General features: G+C 41.8%; 2 protein-coding genes across 2 annotated transcripts in view; both read left to right on the plus strand.

The window, feature by feature from the left end:
* Positions 1-19481, plus strand: part of LOC127648831 (tenascin-R-like) — a 206342-nt gene that overhangs the window by 159012 nt on the left and 27849 nt on the right. Inside the window, exons 8-12 of the mRNA XM_052133605.1 lie at positions 5868-6018; positions 12237-12506; positions 12721-12906; positions 18188-18277; positions 18450-18713. Of these exons, the coding sequence (XP_051989565.1) occupies positions 5868-6018; positions 12237-12506; positions 12721-12906; positions 18188-18277; positions 18450-18713 (961 nt within the window). The remainder of the gene's footprint in view (positions 1-5867; positions 6019-12236; positions 12507-12720; positions 12907-18187; positions 18278-18449; positions 18714-19481) is intronic.
* Positions 1-19481, plus strand: part of si:ch211-14a17.10 (nuclear factor 7, ovary) — a 278448-nt gene that overhangs the window by 96355 nt on the left and 162612 nt on the right. The window lies entirely within an intron of this gene.

A 19481-nucleotide genomic window follows, 5' to 3' on the forward strand; every position in this document is an offset into this window, starting at 1 on the left:
TCCCACTCAAAAACACACAAAGAAGTTCCTCCAGCCAGAAGATGATTGGGTGTATCTCCAGGCAAACAGGTTCGAGAGATCAAGATGGTAAGAGCCATACATTTATTTATTCAATTAGAAGAGCATCAGTGTCTAAACAACATCACTTCTCAGCCTGAATTCTGCATTGCCCTTGTGCTCTATGAGGGAAAGAGTTGACCTGTCTAGTAATAATTGTGGCTACCAATTCAGATATAAGCTATTTTTATATTAGTATTCAATTTTATCAGCTTATATTAATGATTTATTAATTAAATGTTCCCTATAGAAATCTTTAGGGAGGATACCTTGTAACAGCTGTATAATAAAAAAATAAAAATAAATTATGAAAATAATTGCTGAGCGAGATTATGAAGCATATCATTTCTCATTAGACCATTGTCAAATATGCCAAACCTAATTGCAAAGAATCCGTCACTTTAAGCACTTAGCTAAGACAACCTGCAGTGTTGCTGGCCTGCAATCTAAAACTATTATTAACATTAATTAATTGTAAAAAATATACAATTAAATTAGTTGATCTTGTGTTTAGGACTAATCTCTGGGCTCAGATTTCTAAAATGAGGGAGGGGCTACAAAGCCGCAGATAAGCGGTTCTCGTTTTTTCTTTTTTTCTCTTACGTGTATTCTGCGGGCTCCGTACATTAGTGGTGGGGGAAAAATGGATTAACTGATGCATCGCTATTCAACGAAATCACTGAGATCACATTTTGTCCCAATTCTGATGGCTTATGTGAACATTAACGTTTGGTTACGTATGTAACCTCCGTTCCCCGAGGGAGGGAACGACACGTTGTGTCGGAGAAGCGACACTAGGGGTCTCACTTGAGCGCCGATATTCACCTCTGACCTATTGAAAAGGGCCAATGGGAGTTGGCAGTCAGTATTTGCATACCCCGCCCCCAGACATACGGGTATTTAAGCGGGGCAAATACGGAAGTTTAGTCAGGATTTTTCTGAGGAGCCGGAATGGTCCGGAATGGTGAACAGTGGCTCGGTTCAGTGACATGGCGGAGGAAAGACACAACGTCGGGGAACGGAGGTTACATACGTAACCAAACGTTCCCCTTCTGTCGCTCTCTCCATGTTGTGTCGGAGAAGCGACACTAGGGGACCCATTCCAATCTTGCCATGTGCTGAACCATGTACGTGAACCGCCGATACAGAGGCGGGCAGGGATTTCATCCAGTGCAGCGCATCGTCTGTACCTGGCTGCACATACCCTTCCCCAATGCCCCATAAGAACAACGGAGTCCTTCTAGTTACCCTGGGAGGGGAACAAGGCGATGTTTGCCAACATGGGAACGGGCCAGCCTGGCTGGGCCTCTTTTCTCTCTATGTTTCTCGCATAGAGCAATCACGGCCGGGGCCCTTACACGTATATAGGGAAGGGGTCTTACCCAGACCCTCGCGGAGACCACACCTGCCCTTTTTCTTGGGGAGGAAAAGTGGTAGACACGTCACACGGCCGTCTTAGGGCTCGTGTGGAAAGTATGTTGCGGTGGTAGATCCAGCCTCGAAAGGGGGGAGTTGCTACAGCACGGCGACCGAGGCAGCTGTAACTGCCTAAGGGAGACACGGGGTCCGCTCGTGAGGGACAGAACCGTGGAATTACACACAGGGAGAGTCCGAGCAGGAGGCCTTACCTGTGGAGCACCTATACCAGTACAGGGTAGCCATCAGGGTACCCGCAGTGGCTTGGGTCGGCGAGTTCCTCCGCTGAACCGCGGACCCGGAGGGCTGGGGAGGAATCGACCAGGGGCCCAACTCGGAGTGGGGCACCCTGGGAAGAAGGCGCACTACTTTACCTTGACGTCAGGAAAAGGGCGCTGGGCGCAAGCGATCCACCCGGCCGGTCAGTCTAAGTGTTACCGAGTTCTACGGGCTCGGACCTGACAAAATACGAGACGCAACCGACTCAACGCGGAGGTTGTAAAACCTCGCGAAGGTGTTGGGTGTTGCCCAACCCGTGGCTCTACAGATGTCTGCTAGGGAGGTGCCCTTGGCCAGTGCCCACGAGGACACAACACCCCTTGTTGAGTGAGCTCGGACCCGCAAGGGTAGGGGCATGGCCTGGGTGTTATAAGCCAGTGTGATGGCGTCGACAACCCAGTGGGCGAGCCTCTGTTTGGAGATGGCATTCCCTTTCTGCCGTCCCCCAAAGCAGACAAAGAGCTGCTCAGAGCGTCTGGTGCTCTGTGTGCGGTCCAGGTAAATGCACAGGGCGCGCACTGGACACAGCAACGAAAGGGCTGGGTCTGCCTCCTCCCGGGGCAGCGCTTGCAGGTTCACTACCTGATCTCGGAATGGTGTGGTAGGAACCTTGGGCACATAGCCCGGTCGTGGTCTTAGGATCACAGACGTATCTGCCGGACCGAACTCCAGGCAAGTGTCACTGACAGAGAACGCTTGCAGGTCCCTGACCCTCTTGATGTAGGCGAGCGCGATCAGCAGGGCCGTCTTAAGAGAGAGGGCCCTGAGTCCAACTGATTTGAGCGGCTCGAAGGGAGGTCTCTGGAGTCCTGCCAAGACTACCGAGAGATCCCAGGAGGGAACTAGGCCTGGCCGGGAGGGATTCAACCTCCGAGCGCTCTCAGGAACCTGAGGATCAGGTCGTGCTTACCCAAAGACTTGCCGTCTACAGGATCGTGATGGTGGCGAGCGGCAACATACACCTTGAGGGTGGATGGGGACAGCCTCCTGTCCAGCCTCTCCTGTAGGAACAGAAGCACTGACCTAATCGTGCATCTCTGCGGGTCTTCGGCTCAGGAAGAACACCAATCTGCGAACATGCGCCACTTTAGGGCGTAAAGGTGCCTGGTAGAGGGGGCTCTGGCTTGGTTGATTGTATTCACAACGGTCGCCGGTAAGCCGGCTAGCTCTTCCGCGTCCCGTCCAGGGACCAGACGTGGAGGTTCCAGAGGTCTGGGCACGGGTGCCAGAGCGTGCCCCGTCCCTGAGAGAGGAGGTCCTTTCTCAGGGGAATCCGCCAGGGACTTGAGTCGCTGCTGGCTCCATAGGAGGAGACGGCGGGCGAGTTGTGACATGTGGCGGGAGCGTACGCCGCCTTGGCGATTTATGTACGCCACCACCGTGGTGCTGTCCGATCTCACGAGGACATGTTTGTCCCGAACTAACGGGAGGAACTTCCTGAGAGCAAGAAGGACGGTCAACAACTCCAGGCAATTGATGTGCCAACGCAGAGGGGCCCCTTTCCAATGGCCCGCTGCTGCGTGCCCGCTGCACACGGCACCCCACCCGGACCGGGAGGCGTCGGTTGTGACCAGAACGCATAGGGACACCTGCTGCAGGGGTACTCCTGCCCGTAGAAAGCAGAGGTCTGTCCAGGGTCGGAGTGTTTTGAGGCAGGCGGGGGTGATCCTTACCCGATGCGTGCCGTGGTGCCATGCTTGTCTTGGGACTCGAGTCTGGAGCCAGTGCTGGAGTGGTCTCATATGCATCAACCCCAACGGCACGACCGCCGCGGAGGACGCCATATGCCCCAGGAGCCTCTGGAAATTTTTTAAAGGGACCACTGTGCCTGGCTTGAAGGAAGCGAGGCAGTCCAGCACCGACTGAGCACGCTCGCTCGTGAGGCGTGCTGTCATTGAGACTGAGTCTAACTCCAACCCGAGAAAAGAGATGCTCTGAACCGGAGTGAGCTTGCTCTTTTCCCAGTTGACCTGAAGCCCCAAGCGGCTGAGGTGCCGGAGCACCTGGTCTCTGTGTGTGCATAGTAACTCTCGAGAGTGTGCTAGGATGAGCCAGTCGTCGAGGTAGTTGAGAATGAATTGCATAACCGAGTCGAATGGTCCGGTGCAGCCAGCGTGATGCGTTGGGAAGCGAAAGCCACCCTTCCGAGCTCTGCGCTAGGGGCACCAAAGGGACGAGTATTTTTGGACGTACCCGGCGGGGCCTCGCAGCGGGGCGGAACAGTTAATGCAGCGTCGGGCGGCTTCGTTGCGGCCTGAGGCTGAGGTGCTGAGAATAGACTCAAAGCACTTACCTTGCTCCGCGCGCCTGGCAGGGGGCGGGTTCTTGACTGAGGAGGAGGTCTGATGTTGGCGTCCTCTGGACTCATCTGAACCGGCCGGCCGGGGGACAGTCGTGGGCAGGCGGAAGGCGGGATCGCTGCGTCCAGTGTACCGGGACTGTTGTGATCTGAAAGCACATTGCCGTGAAAACGGCATTTGCAGGCCAGGTGACCCAGAGGCAAAGGAAATAGCTCTTTTATTGAGAATGTGGGTGAGCCCCCGTCAGGGGGTGTGGCAAATGAAAAAACAAAGGATTCTCCTCCCGGCCCTCCACCGGGGGATGGAGCGGTCTTACCACCTCCGGAGCTAACGTCTTCGGCTCTGGGTCGGCTGTCTCAGGAACGCTTGGGAGCCTTCCGGGTCCTGGAGGGGGTTCGTGAGACAGGGGGCGTGCGCCACCTGCGGAGTGCTCGACGCTGGGGCTGAGAGCTGGGCCCGGGTTGAGGCGGAGCAGGAGCTGGTTTCCTCGCATGAATAATGAAGGGTGAATTCGTATGCTGAATAATGAAGGGTTTGACAGTCATTTTTAGTGAATACCAGTAATAACCAACAGAACTCAGATGCCAACCAGAGGTAGATTTTAGTGGTTCAGCCTTTTCTTTCTTCTCAAATTAAAAAATTTCTGTGCAAATCAATAATTTATTTCCATGCATTTATTTATTTGGTTAGTAGCCATGTAATAAACAGGATAATGTAAAGTCAGCTGGTTGTTATCATACTATAAACCCCTTCAGGGTGATGCAAGACCTGTCCTGATCGCCTTGTCGGCATTTATTGTGAGATAACAACCGGCTGACTGTACATTATCCTTATTCTCTTTCTGTTGGTGGGCATATTTTAGTAAATATATATTCATGTGGAATTTTTCCAACCAGCCACCTTAACTTGCTATGTTGTTACTAAGAAATTTTAATGCATCAAGAAATAAATAAAAAATCATAATGAAGGGTGAGGTACCTAAAAATCCCTCCCCTCATCCCACTGTCTTAGTTATTGGCTCACTCCATAGCTTTAGCCCAGTTTTAGTATGCTAACTAAATACACAATAAGTATGCTAACTTTTAATTAATTGAAAGCAGTTAATGCCTTGGAAACAAAGTCAGATGCATCTTTTAGGAGGATAAAAGTTTTATACAAAATAGAGGGGGTGGAGGGAGTCATGGTGCTCTTCAATCTTCCATGGGTGAGAGGTTCTGCTAAGAGTACTGAGCATGAGAGCCAACTTTGCCATGCCACCGGGGAAATCATATTAGAAGTGGAGACCTACCCTCTGTGGATTTAATCCTAAAGAGCGCAAGAGCCATTCTGATTTTCTCAATATCATAATGGATGTGAGGGCAGGGACAAGTGAGCGGTTATAGAGTTGATGGGGGAGAACAAAAGGAAAGAGCACAAAGAGGCTTTTTAGAACAGTCAAATCATAAGCTTACCTCTAAAACCCCCATACACTTTGATATTGCTTGATGTCATTTACATTTCCAAAATAAGCTTTCAAGATGAGCATTCAAGTGATGCCTTACAGGGTGTAATGCATCAAACTCACAAAGTGCTATGCTAAGCTATTTGGGGAAAATATGACTTGAATCAATACATCAAACAACTGGCAAAATGCATCTACATTCCAGCAGCTTCTTTGGTACACAGTTGACTGCCTCCTGAAAACAATCTATGTTAATTTGAGATGTGTACTGTTTGTTACTGCATGCATGCCTGCACTTTGATGCGTGTATGAAAGTGCTCAGTATTGTGAAGAGTGATATGTCTGTATGTGTATGTATCTTGTGTGTTTGAAAGGACAATGATGGAGGGATGACAGCACAACTGCCCAGTACTATCACATCATTCCACCAAACAGGGCTGAGGCCTGGAGAAGAATACACTGTCAACCTGGTGGCCTTGAAAGACCAAGGCAGGAGCCAGCCTGATACTGCAACTTTTACCACATGTAAGCCTGCCTTTGACTCATTTACATTACATTAATGCATTTGGCAGACCCTTTTTTTGCAAAGTGAGTTAGAGTGCATTCTGATGTATGTTTATATATATATATTTCGGGTTGTTAATGACCTACCTGAGCATCTGTTGTGTGCCATTACATACATTTTTTAATTCCCTTACAATGGTTTAGTATGTTGCAAAATCTTCATTTCTAAGTAAAAGCTAATGTAAACCTTATGGGGGGGGGCTGAAACTTAGCTTCGAATATTGTATATTGTATATACATATTATATTATATTAGAACAGTGATATTGATAGTAGCAGTTTAGATCAAAACGGATTGACAACATTTAGTACAAAAGCCTCAGTATAAGCAAAAGTAATACTGCTGCTTGCCTTGACTATGAAGATGAACAGTTTGTAATGTGAAAGAGAGATGTTTATTTTACTATACAGGAGAAGAGTGCAAAGTAATTAACTGTTTGGGTGAACTAAGTGGATTCAAAAAGAATGTGTTTTGTGAAAGGCAAGGCAGATTCTTTGTGGAGTGGATGGTGCTTCATCATTGATGGCGACAGCAAAGCTTGCAAAGACATGTTCCTTGGGTGAATAGGTAGTGCAGGGGTAATTCTAGTTTACCTTTTTCTTACTGTGTGCAGAGAAGATTAAAAAGAAAACAATGTGAAATGCTTTTTCCTTTAGGTTATTAAGCCAGTTGAGTCACCAGTGCCTGTTTTGTAGCTGGAGTTGACAAGTAGGAAGTGGCATCAGCAGTGATTTCCTCCACCCATCTGCCATGTCCTGTTGTTTCCCCTGTCCTTGGTGCTGAAATATGTGTTTGTGCAACAGTAAGGCTGAACAGAGGGCTCACCTCCAAACTAAACCATGAATGCAGTCATTTTACTGTTAGTCTGCTGACAATGTATTGTCAGAATGAAATGGTATTACAAAGCCATCTGACAGGACATGTAGAGAATGTACAGTCACTGATATGACACATTCACAGAGGAAGGTGTAAACACAGACCTTCCAAATATAGTGTGAGTGGGGCCAGGAAGACATAAACTACAGGGAGGTGTCAGATTGCTTCAGCTAATGGAAAATGTCACCATGATGAATGGGTCAGTCTGGCAGCAATTATGCACTTAATGTAAACTTCACCCAAGAATTCGTCTGCTGTCACTTACAGACAGGAGGATTAGATTCAATTGAACTCTTCCCGAACAATTGAAATTGCGTGTCTACAGTGAAAACACCATTAATTCCAACGGGCCTTACTGTCGACCATAATTAAAGATGCATTAATTATGTATGAAAGTCCATTAATATTTCACATGTCCACTGCGGATACCTTATTGGATAAAGAAAGACAAATTTGATTTCACTTAATTATTTATGTGTGCAAAGATTTATGTGTGCAAAGATTTATCTTTCCCCTGAGATAGCCTGGGAAGCACACGCTCAGTGCCTCATGGGTTTGAGAGTTGCATCACAGTGATTATGCTTAACAACTAAAATGCAACATTTTCTGGGGAAAATAAACGTTTTTCTTCTGCCTTGTGTCTAATGTGACTAGACTACAAATTCAACGGTGCTGGTGTGCCTTCAGTCAAATGGAGAATGGAATGGTTTGTGCAAAGAACTTAAATTAAGCATGCCCACAACCTGATGTAACAATCTTCTAAAGTATTAAGGTCTCCCTTTTGAACCATGTTTGAAATGGGTCACATTGTCTAGTTCAAGGGCCTTTAACCATTTTCAAGCCACTAGTGTAGACAGAGATAGAGCAGGTTCTCCCTGTTACATAATGTATGAAACTGAGTGTTGCATTTTAAGCCTGGCCTATAAGAACATCTGTATAGTACCATAATAATGCATTTACATCCTTTAGTATGATGCATATATTGCATAGACATTAAAATGTGCGTTATTGATTAACAGAGTAATTTATAGTAATTGTACATCACATTATAATTTAAACTGATAATTTTTAATTTGGAAGGGACAATGAAATGTTAGCTACTTTAGCTTTGGTTGAAATTACAGTTTTCCTTTGTCATGAAGTCCTAGAAATATCATTCATTTTTGAACTTGTTTTTTCCAGGTCAGGAAAAGACATGGAAACTAATAAAATCTTAAAAGTCTTGGAAAAGTAATCCAAATTTCCCACTTTATATTAGGTGTATGTACTAACATTAAAATACTTACAATACAAATTATTAATTGTGTATTTACATGTTGTTCTGCAAAATTGTCACAAGATTCACATTTGCTGTTTAGGAGTAAGGTTAGGGGTTAGAGTAAGGCTGGGTTAGGATTAGATTTAGGAGTAAAGTTTTCAGTCCAAACATTTCTGAAGTTGCCCCAGGGCAGAATCAAACCTGTACTGAACCTTTCTGTTTCACATTTCTGTGCACTATCAACCACACCAAAAGGCCACAGGTCTGACAGCCACCAAAATGGATATACCAATCTGAGAGTCAGCACAGCCAAGCGCAGCATTCACATGAAAGATGAAAATCTAAATTCTGTTCAGTCATTTCTGTGCAGCTTGGACAGAAGATCATTGGAGACATTTCTTGTAGGAGAATTAGCAAAAAGAACTAAACTCAGCAAAAAAAGAAACAGAACAGAAATGGAATAATGTGACCCTGAACAAAGTGTCAAAATCAAAAGAAACAGTCAGTATCTGATGTGGCCACCAGCTGCATTAAGTACTGCAGTGCATCTCCTCCTCATGGACTGCACCAGATTTGCCAGTTCTTGCTGTGAGATGTTATCCCACTCTTCCACCAAGGCACTTGCAAGTTCCCGGACATTTCTGGGGGGGAATGACCCTAGCCATCACCTTCTGATCCAACAGGTCCCAGATGTGCTCAATGGGATTGAGATCCGGTCTCTTCGCTGGCCATGGCCAAACACTGACATTCCTGTCTTGCAGGAAATCACACACAGAACGAGTATTGTGGTTGGTGGCATTGTCATTCTGGAGGGTCATGTCACGATGAGCCTGTAGGTAGGGTACCACATGTGGAAGTAGGATGTCTTCTCTGTAACGCACAGTGTTGAGATTGACTGCAATGACAACAAGCTCAGTCCGATGATGCTGTGACACACCGTCCCAGACCATGACAGATCCTCCACCTCCAAATCGATCCCGCAACAGAGCACAGTAATACTCATTCTTTAATTGATAAACACGAGTCCGACCATCACCCCTGGTGAGACAAAACCACGACTCATCAGTGAAGAGCACTTTTTGCTCTTCACTGACTTACAGTCCTGTCTGGTCCAGTGAAAGTTGCTTTGTGCCCATAGGCGACGTTGTTGCCAGTGATGTCTGGTAAGAACCTGCCTTACAACATGTCTACAAGCCCTCAGTCCAGCCTCTCTCAGCCTATTACGGACAGACTAAGCACTGATGGAGGGATTGTACATTCCTGGCGTAACTTGAACAGTTGTTGTTGCCATCCTGTACCTGTCCCGCAGTGTCCCAATATGGCCGATGTTGGAAAAATGTGTGTTGTTTAAAACATCATGAACCACAAATTTCATAGAAAAAAAACTCATTATTTTAGTACATACGGTTCAAAAGTTACAGGCAAATGTTTTATATCTTGGCCCATAGGTGGTGCTGTCACCAAACTTTGCATCTACCTTCAGATTGTGATGAAGTAAACCAAGTATTTTTTCGATAGGAAAAAGTGTTGCCGATATACAGCATCACCTCCTGTTTTACATTGACAACATTAATTTTGCATTGCAGCAACTTTTACAAAATTGAGAAAATCTAAATGTGAAGTCTCATCTGTGTGGCTCGGTCTGGAGATTATTTTGAACCATTGTTTGGACAAATTGGTTTTCAAGTTTCAAGGAATCCCTAACAAAATGGTTCATAGGGCTGCCATAGACACTTATTGTTGCTTGGCCTCAAATATATTTCCAATTATTACAAACAACTGAAATAGTCATGAAAATGTATTTAACTTAAAACTGGAGTCTGTGACACTTGCAAAAAAAAACGTTGTATTTAAAACCGCTTTCTGAATACGCCCCTTGCCAGGAACTGTTCAAACAGTCAGATAGTCCCGCCCCAATCATGCCATTGAGTGCATGGGAAGAGTGCGCAGAGGTGGCAGGTACATAGTTAGACAGGCAGGTAGGTCACCCAATAATTCGGGCCAAATGAAATGATTGGACGGGCATTTTACAGGCCTGTGACTGCCACAGATAATGGATTTTATTTTCTTTCTTTTTTTTTTTTTACATCAGAGCACTTGATTTATTGATTGTTGTCAGCATGCAAAAAGGCTTTCAACCAGTATAACAAAAATGCACCAGAGATGTTCATCTTCCCTCACAATACCTGTTTCTGAGGCAGATGGTCATGTTGCCCCATATAAAGAAGCAGGTTAATTATTCACAAACCAGTTAGTGTCGTATTATAAGAAATGTATGTTGGAGGCTCAGCATGGCCACACAGGTTGGTCACTTGAATGTTGGTTTGCTGATTGCCTGCTGCCATAACCTAAAAATGAATAACCTGTGGAGGATACAGTATCTGCAGAAGATTACTTTCTCAAATTATGTACTTGAAGCCAGGGAAACTTAAACACGTAAAATGTGTCATTTTTTTAAGTTACATAACTTTTCTACTCCAGTTTAATATGCAGAGACAGCTAATTGTAAGTTGACAAATAGAAAAAAGTAAAAAACACTGTGGCTTTGTGGTGCTTTCTAAACATTGGTGTGTTTGTTTGTTTGTTTGGTTGAGCTGTCCCACATGTCATTTTCTGGCTCAACGAAGGGCGTTTGGAGAAGGACTACCTACCAAACAATGGAAGATGAATGACATAAGTGTTTGAAATTGTGTATTTAAGTACAGTATATGGAGTTTTTTTTCTCCCCAATTTGGCATGCCCAATTCCCAATGCACTCTTTAAGTTCTCGTGGTGGCGTAGTGACTCGCCTCAATCTGGATGGTAGAGGATGAATCTCAGTTGCCTCTGTGTCTGAGACCGTCAATCCGCACATCTTATCACGTGGCTTGTTGAGCGCATTACCACGGAGACCTTGCACGTGTGGAGGCTTCACACTATTCTCTGCTGCATCCATGCACAACCCACCACGTGCCCCACTGAAAGCGAGGACACATTATTGCGACCACGTGGAGGTTAACCCAACGTGACCCTACCCACCCTAGCAACCGGGCAAACTGGTTGCTTAGGAAGCCTGACTGGAGTCACTCAGCATACCCTGGATTCGAACTTGCGACTCCAGGTTTGGTAGTCAGAGTGTTTACTTGGAACCCAGGCCCCCAAGTATATGGAGTTAAAGTATGACATATTTTTGCCATTTAATTTGGTGTTTCTTGTGGCTCAGAAATTATCACCTTCTGACACAGTCACAGTTCAAAACATTTAATGTTCAATCCTAACCTGTAAAAGTTCATTCTCACGACATTGCTGTCCCTCCTTTTTAAATAAGTGTTGCCACTACGTTTTGACCTAGCACTGTTACCTTGGAGATATATAATGATGTAGTAGTAGATAATTAAATGATAATTAAATGTTCCTTTTTGTTGCTATTTTTGCTACCTCATCTCCAATAAGACATGTCAGGTCTATAGCTCAGGGCTATGTATTTGTATGGGGAAAAACAGGCTTTAAGTGGATTCACATGTTTGTTCCCTCATTTATATTTAATGGTACAAAAAGTGCCATGCTTTCTTGTTCAACATTCATTAAAGCATTTAATCATCCACACTTTCATGTCACCAGATTTCTAACAAAAAAATCCTGTAATAACCACCCAAATGGTTAACCAAATAACCAAAAATGGCTAAAATCTAGAAAGTTAGATCCTCTAATGCCAGTGTTACCATTGTAGATAAACCTCTATATTCCCTATACAACCAGCATAAACTAGGCTGAGGTGGTTTGATGGTTTAAACTGGTTTAGTTAGTATAACAGCCCTGCCAAGCTGGTATTCAGCTGGTTGAGCCAGAAGGTCTCCGTGCCTGACCAGCTAATAAGTACTTGAAACCCTCTAAAACCTGCTAACAAGAAAACCTTTTATTTATTTATTTTACCTGGATAATGTCATTATTATATATACATATATATATATATATATATATATATATATATATATATATATATACTGTATATACATAATAATATTATATATACTGTAAATCACTTTGCCTTGTGTTTGTTCTTCAGTAATCGATGGACCTACACAGCTTATTGTACGAGATGTCTCAGACACAGTTGCATTTGTGGAGTGGACCCCACCCAAGGCTAAAGTCAATCAGATTATATTGCGGTATGGGCTGGAGGGAGTGGAAGGACCAAAGACCACCTTTCGCCTGCAACCTACTTTGAGCCAATACTCCCTCCAAGTCCTGAGGCCTGGATCCTTGTATGAAGTATCTGTCAGTGGAGTCCGGAATGGCAATGAAAGTAGAGCCATTTCAACAACATTCACTACAGGTGAGACAAAGCAGGTCTTTCATCCAATATAAAGAATTAACCAAAATTGTTATTTCCATCCAGATTACACATTCTTTATTTAAATTAGGTAGTTCTGCTTCAAAAAAGAGCAATCTGAAAACATGTTAAATGTTTAACTTCAGAATTAGAACAGTTCCAGCACTCTGTGATTGTACTGAAAGGCCCATACATTTTATATTTGTCTTTTTCTCAGAAATCGATGCACCAAAGAACTTACGTGTGCTGTTGAAAACATCCACCAGTCTGGAGCTGGAATGGGACAATAGTGAGGCAGATGTTGAAGGTTACAGGGTGGTTTACAGCACATTAGCTGGAGACCAGTATGAAAAGGTTGTTGTCCCACGCAATGATGGAGCCACCACGAACACCACCCTCACTGGTAAACTCAAAACCCTTTTTTTTCTTCTTTATTTCATAATACTGAATTTGTCCTTATACTACATTTTATAATATCTAATGTAACCAAAAACATTGAAAATGAAAAACACCAGAACCACAAGTCTAACATAGTAGCATCTCTCTCAACCTTGCACTCAGAACCGGCTGGCAAAATGTGGAATTGCACTCTGCAAATTGCGTGTTTGTGCCGTAACTTGATTTGCATGATTCCTTTAGTAATTGGGGTGCTAAAACAATGCAGACTGCACATGTGAATGAACAACGGTATCAGAAGGTGCAATTCGTTCTTATTTTGTATTATGTTATATTTTCCAAAATGTTTTAATTTGTGATTAAAGATAATGTCATTGTGATCTCATTAGTATTTGTACATATTCATACGTAAAGTGTAGTCCATGTTCACAATTTATATACATTTTTTTTTTACATTTAAATAGACAGCTTCTAAAACGTAACACACCATAACATAAACATAACATACCCTTTTATAAGTAATTTAGAGACATGCAAATTTTATGAATCCTCTGTTTAGGTTAATATAACACTAAATTCATGGATTTGTTTTACGCTGGGAAATTCTGACCGCATAGCGATACTACTGTTTATGTGTATATTGATTTCTTACTGAACGTTTTCTCAAAGTAACCAACATTTCTGACATCTCTCAGTCATATAAATGTATTTTACTTGGTTCTCCATTAAATAATAATACAGCTGCAAGCAGCGTTTAACAGGGTTCAATCCTTTAAGTACATATGTAACATATATTTATTAGACAAATATTTCTGACTGTTATAGTGCCATCAAAATGCAGACGTACCCATTTTGTTTTTCATGTGTCCTCATAAATGTTTTACATTTGGTGATGATATCTCATTCCGTTCAAGAGTTTTAACCATTTAAGAAAAAGTGGCTAACCCCACATCTTGTACGTCTTGGTATACTGTTGCAACGGTGCATCGAAAGTTCAAACTTTTTTGATAATTATTGAGATTGGGACTCCAGAGAACCTTTCTGCACTGGTTCCACAGAGGCAGAGATACACAATTTTATGTGTGTCCTCAGAATGTCATGCAAGTCAAGTCATTTTTATTTGTATAGCACCTTTCACAACACACATTCTTTCAAAGTAGGTTTTCAGAGAAAAATAAACTGTAATATTTATAAAGTTTTAGAGTCATCATCGTGTAGTTTGATTAAATATGATTATGAAGAGTGTATAAAATAAGTAATTAAATAATAATTGTATTTAGAAACCCTGTGAGCAAGCCAAAGGCGACTGTGGCAAAGAGCACAAAACTCCATAAGATGTTGGTTAATGGAGAAAAATAACTATGGGGCCAGTTCCCCTCTGGTTAAAAGCATGCATATAATGCCAATATTACTTATTTATGTGCAGTGCAAGTCATGGTTTAAAATAATTAAACTAAGTAATTGTTAGTGTTTAAAAAAGAGTTTGTAAGAACTGTAAGATTAATGACTAATGTCTTTGAAGTTCATCCTGGATTAACTGCAGAAGTTCATATAGATGTAATTGTCCTTTGTTATTTGGTTGATGAAAGTGTTTTTTTGGCAATTTATTGATAGTCTATGTATTCCATATTAAGAATGTAGTCCATCATTAGACCAAGGTGATGCAGGCTGAGATCAGTGAGGTGCTTCGCAGTTCAACCGGCCGGTAATTTCGGTGAGGTCTATCCTAAATCCAAGGTTGAAGCAATGGCATATAAAGTATCCCATGTCTTATGGTTGGAGTTGGCATCAGTTCATCCTCTGAAGTAAAAAAACTGAAGTGATGTCTGGCTAGCACTGACAGCATTTTGTCGTCATCACTCAGAGACACTTAGCAGTGGAGTCCGATACCAAGCAGGAATGGAGCTGTATCTGGCTGGTTCTGGTGACCTCGAGATAGGAGTCACGAGGTTGAGACATGGAAACAAATAGAATAATATTAGCATAGATGCCATTAAATTTTTTTGTAGAGTTATAGATCATGATCAATGTTTCAGGTTCCAGCAGACCTAACTAAAGCAGCCTAATTGAGTTGAGAAGAATAAATTAGGTGTATGCCTGGCTAACTAGATGAGTCTTTAGTCTAGACTAAAACTCAGTGTGTCTGCATCCCAAACAGTGTTAGGGAGACTATTCCATAGTTTAGGAGCTGAATAGGAAAAGGATCTAACTCCTTTAGTGGATTTTGATATTCTATGAACAATTAACAGGCCAGAGTTTTGCAATCATAATGAACATGATTGAATATAGCGTGGTAGTAAGAAACTTAAGTACTGTGGATCTCTTTAATATGAAATTTAACAGGTAGCCAATGTAACAACAATACAATGTGGCTAATATGATCATATTCCTTGGTTCTAGTCAGCACTCTGGCTGCTGCATTTTGAACCAATTGAAGTTTATTTATTGAACTTGCTGGACATCCTCCCAGTAATGCATTACAATAATCTAGTCGTAACTTAGCAATATTTCTGAGTTAGAAGAATGGACTACAATGTTCTACAAACACTGGCAATTATTTTTTTTTCAAATGTCATATTGGTATCAAATATAACACCTAAGTTCTTCACTGTTGAAGACGATGTAACAGTACATCCATCGTGAGTCAAATGATATGTTTTTGGTTTTTGTACCTCTGTTTTGTCAGAATTGAGTAGAAGGAAATTTCTGGCCATCCAATCTTTGATTTTATTGATACACTCTACTAATTTGGAGAATTGTGAAATTTCATTGGGTTTTAAAGAAATATAATTTGGGAATCATCGGCATAACAATGGAAACTTATTCCATGATTCCTGATAATATTTCCCAGGGGAAGTATAAATAAAGAGAAATGCAGAGGCCCTAAAACTGACTCCATGCTTAAAATTTGTTTGATTTGACAATTCTTAATTTACACAGACGAAGTTGTAGTGGTCTGCTAAACATGCTAATGCAAGTCCACAAAAGCCAACATAATTCTCTGGCCTGTTCAAGAGAATATCATGAATATATCTATCCTGGGCCACATGACTCCACATGCAGAAGTGTCCTTGGCCAAGACACTGAACCCCTAGTTGCTCCCAATGGCAGGCTAGCGCCTTGCATAGCAGCTGTGTCGCCATTGGTGTATGAGTGTGAGTGTGAATGTGTGTGTGAATGGGTGAATGGGACACAGTGTAAAGCGCTTTGGAAACCTCTAAGGTTAAAAAATGTGCTATATAAGTGCAGACCATTTACTATATCGTGTTGAAGACAGCACTAAGTTCTAAATACACTAGAAGAGAAATGCAGCCGCGATCAGATGATAAGAGCAAGTCATTAGTAACTCTGATAAGTGAAGTCTCTGTACTGTAGTGTGGCCTAAATCCTGACTAATATTGTTCATGTATACTATTTCTCTGTAGATATTAACATAACTGGGAGGACACAACCTTTTCTGGAATTTTCGACATAAACAGGAGATTTGAAATCAGTCTATAATTAGCCAATTCTCCAGGATCAAGTTGTGGCTTCTTAATAAGCGGTTTGATAACTGCCATTTTAAAGTTTCCTAAAGTTTCCTAAATGTCCTAAGGATAGCGATGAGTCAATAATATTAAGAAAAGGTTCTGAGATTAGTCAATACCTCTTTTAAGAGCTTAGTTAGTATTGGACATATATGTTGCTTTAGATGTTTTGATAAGTTTTGTTAGCTCATCATGGCCTATGACAGCAAAGGATTGAAGTTGCAAATGTGGAAAATTATGAGACACTGATTTCTGAGGTACTCTGACAGATGATTGTATAATTCCAAATTTCTTTCTGATTATTTACATTTTGTCAGTAAAGAAATTAATGAAGCCATTACTATTGGGCTGTGACTGAATATCTGGTTCAGATGAGGCTTTATTCCTAACCAATTTTGCCACAGTGCTGAATATACACCTAGGATTGCTGTGGTTATTTTCTATGAGTTTGCTAAAAAACGCTGCCCTGGCAGCTTTTAGTGCCGGTCTGTAGCTACTGACACTATCCTTCTATGCACCGTGAAATACCTCTAATTTTGTATTCTTCCACTTACACTCCATTTTCCGAGCTGCTCTATTGAGAGCATGAGTGTGATCATTGTACCAAGGTGCAGGGCTTTTTTCTTTAATTGAAGGGGGGTGCTATCAAGAGTACTAGAATACATAAATATATTATTTATATGTTATTTCATCAAGTTCTTCTAGACTTTGGGGCTGACAGAGTGTATGAGATAGATCTGGAAAATTGTTGTGAAGCTATCTTTAGTGGTCAAAATAATTGTTGATTCATTAGTAAATGCTAATCACAATGTGTCATTTTCATTATTTATGTGAATGTTGAAGTCACCAACAGTTAAAGCTCTATTTCAGTCAAACAGAGCACATCCAAAGTATGATCTGTAATAATTGAATTTATAATTAGTGCTTTGGATGAAAGAAATCTAATGTTTAGTAGTCCAATATTTATATGATGTTTATCTTCATTTCTTTTTTCTTTTTTCTTACCTTAATCATAAAATGTTTAAATGATTTAGTGAGGGGTTTGTGTTTGGTAGTTCGGGAAAAAGACACAGTCTCTAAATGATATCAAGGTGATACAGTCTTTGTGTTGTAGTTTATGTGACCTTTGTGACTTCTCAAGGCAGCTAGCAGATGTTCAGATTAGCCAGTTTGTCTGCTTCCTGACCTGGGCCCCAGTTAGTCAAGTACTATCTCTATTAAGACTATGAGCCAAATTACTAGAGAGGAGAGCGGCGCCTTCCCTACAGGGATGGAGTCTGTCTCTCTTTAGCAGGTCAGGCCTACCCCAAAAACTCTTACAATTGTCTATAAAATACATACATCGATCTACACGTGTTTTAAAAACATTTGATCATTTTTTACATTTTGCACAAACCTTTTGGACCAAGAGACAAATAGGCCTTACGGCCTCTGATGCCCAGACACTTTTAGGGAAAATAGATGAAGAAAAAGAAGAAAATACAGTACACATACAATAGGGTTCCAGCAGTTTCACTGCTTTGCCACCAAATAATAATAAGAAAATCCTAACAGAACAATAGGGTTCCAGCACTTTTGGTACTTGGCCCCCTAAAATTCCCTTCAGGCTTGAACCCCTAATTACACTTTTTATGATCCCCACAAATACATTTTACCAAGTTATTATTCATATTCATTGATACTAAATTATATTACTTATTCTTTTCTTTTTTATCTCCCTCCCTCTCTCTCTCTTTCTCTTTCACTTGATCACCTCTTTAGATTTACTGCCTGGCACAGAGTATGGCATAGGGATTTCAGCTGTTCTTGGTGCCAACCAAAGTACCTCAGCAACAATGAATGCTAGAACTGGTAAGTGATGAGAGTATAGCTCTACCAATATCAGATCTTTAAAAGCATGGAGTTTGTGTTCTTGTAGCAGAACTGTGCAAATGTGTTTTTCTTAGTATAGCGGTTACATGATGTACGATAGCGTAAACATAAACTTCCACATGCAATAGCTGCAGTATGCTGTGATCTTTAGGGCTGGATGTCCCATTGGATTTGACAGTCACAGCCTCCACAGACAACACCATCACCCTGCTGTGGGGCACGGTGCAAGGGCCTATTGACCACTACAGGGTGACTTACACCTCTTCCACTGGAGTCACAACTGAGCTCACAGTGCCCAAGGACATTACCACTACCACACTGACAGGACTAGATCCAGGCACAGAGTACACCATTACAGTTGCAGCACAGAGAGGCAGGCAACAGAGTACTGCAGCCACTATTGATGCCTTCACAGGTAATTTGATCTTTTGGGAAGTCAAGTACAGGAATCATCGTTGAGTGTCCACAGCATTTTCATTCGCATGCTGGGAAACCACTGCCTCGTGTTATATTATGTCCATTTTGGCCAGAAATGACTCATTAATTTCAGAAAATCAAGCTGTTTAGTTGCTTGTGGAGTACATTTATATGTTCAACAAAATGCATATAAATATAACATATAAATCAGCTCAATTTACAGTCTGTAAGTTGTGTCACAATTCTTTAAATTAAAATCTTTTTTTTATCAAAAATTAAACTGACATGCACACAAGACATGCACATACCATATTGAAATAGCTGACAAAATGCATGTAAAAGTGTTAACATGCAAAGCTTAATTGGGGTAATCGGGGGAAAAATCTATATTTGCCCATCATGTTAGATGGGCAAATGTAAGATTGTGCATGTTTCTTTACTTTATGAAAGTACTTTTCCTTCAGTGTGAGACAATGTGCAATGAAGTTGGAATAACTCTTATAGCTTTTTTCATTTAATGAAATTTCAGTTAATTTCTTGTCACATCTACTTCTAATTATTCTTCATCAAAATTCCATCTGTCCTTTTCTCATAACATCTTTTACATCTACAAAAGGAATAACTCTTCAGAATTTTTCTTCTTTCATTCTTCACAATCTTTCTTGAGATGATGGATCAACACATTCATATACATCAAGATTTTATAACATTTCATCATCATATTCCACGTTTCTTCAATCAGCATTCATCCTTCACTTATTGTCTA

This window comes from Xyrauchen texanus, chromosome 9 (genome assembly GCF_025860055.1).
Source record: "Xyrauchen texanus isolate HMW12.3.18 chromosome 9, RBS_HiC_50CHRs, whole genome shotgun sequence".
Classification (NCBI taxonomy): Eukaryota; Metazoa; Chordata; class Actinopteri; order Cypriniformes; family Catostomidae; genus Xyrauchen; species Xyrauchen texanus.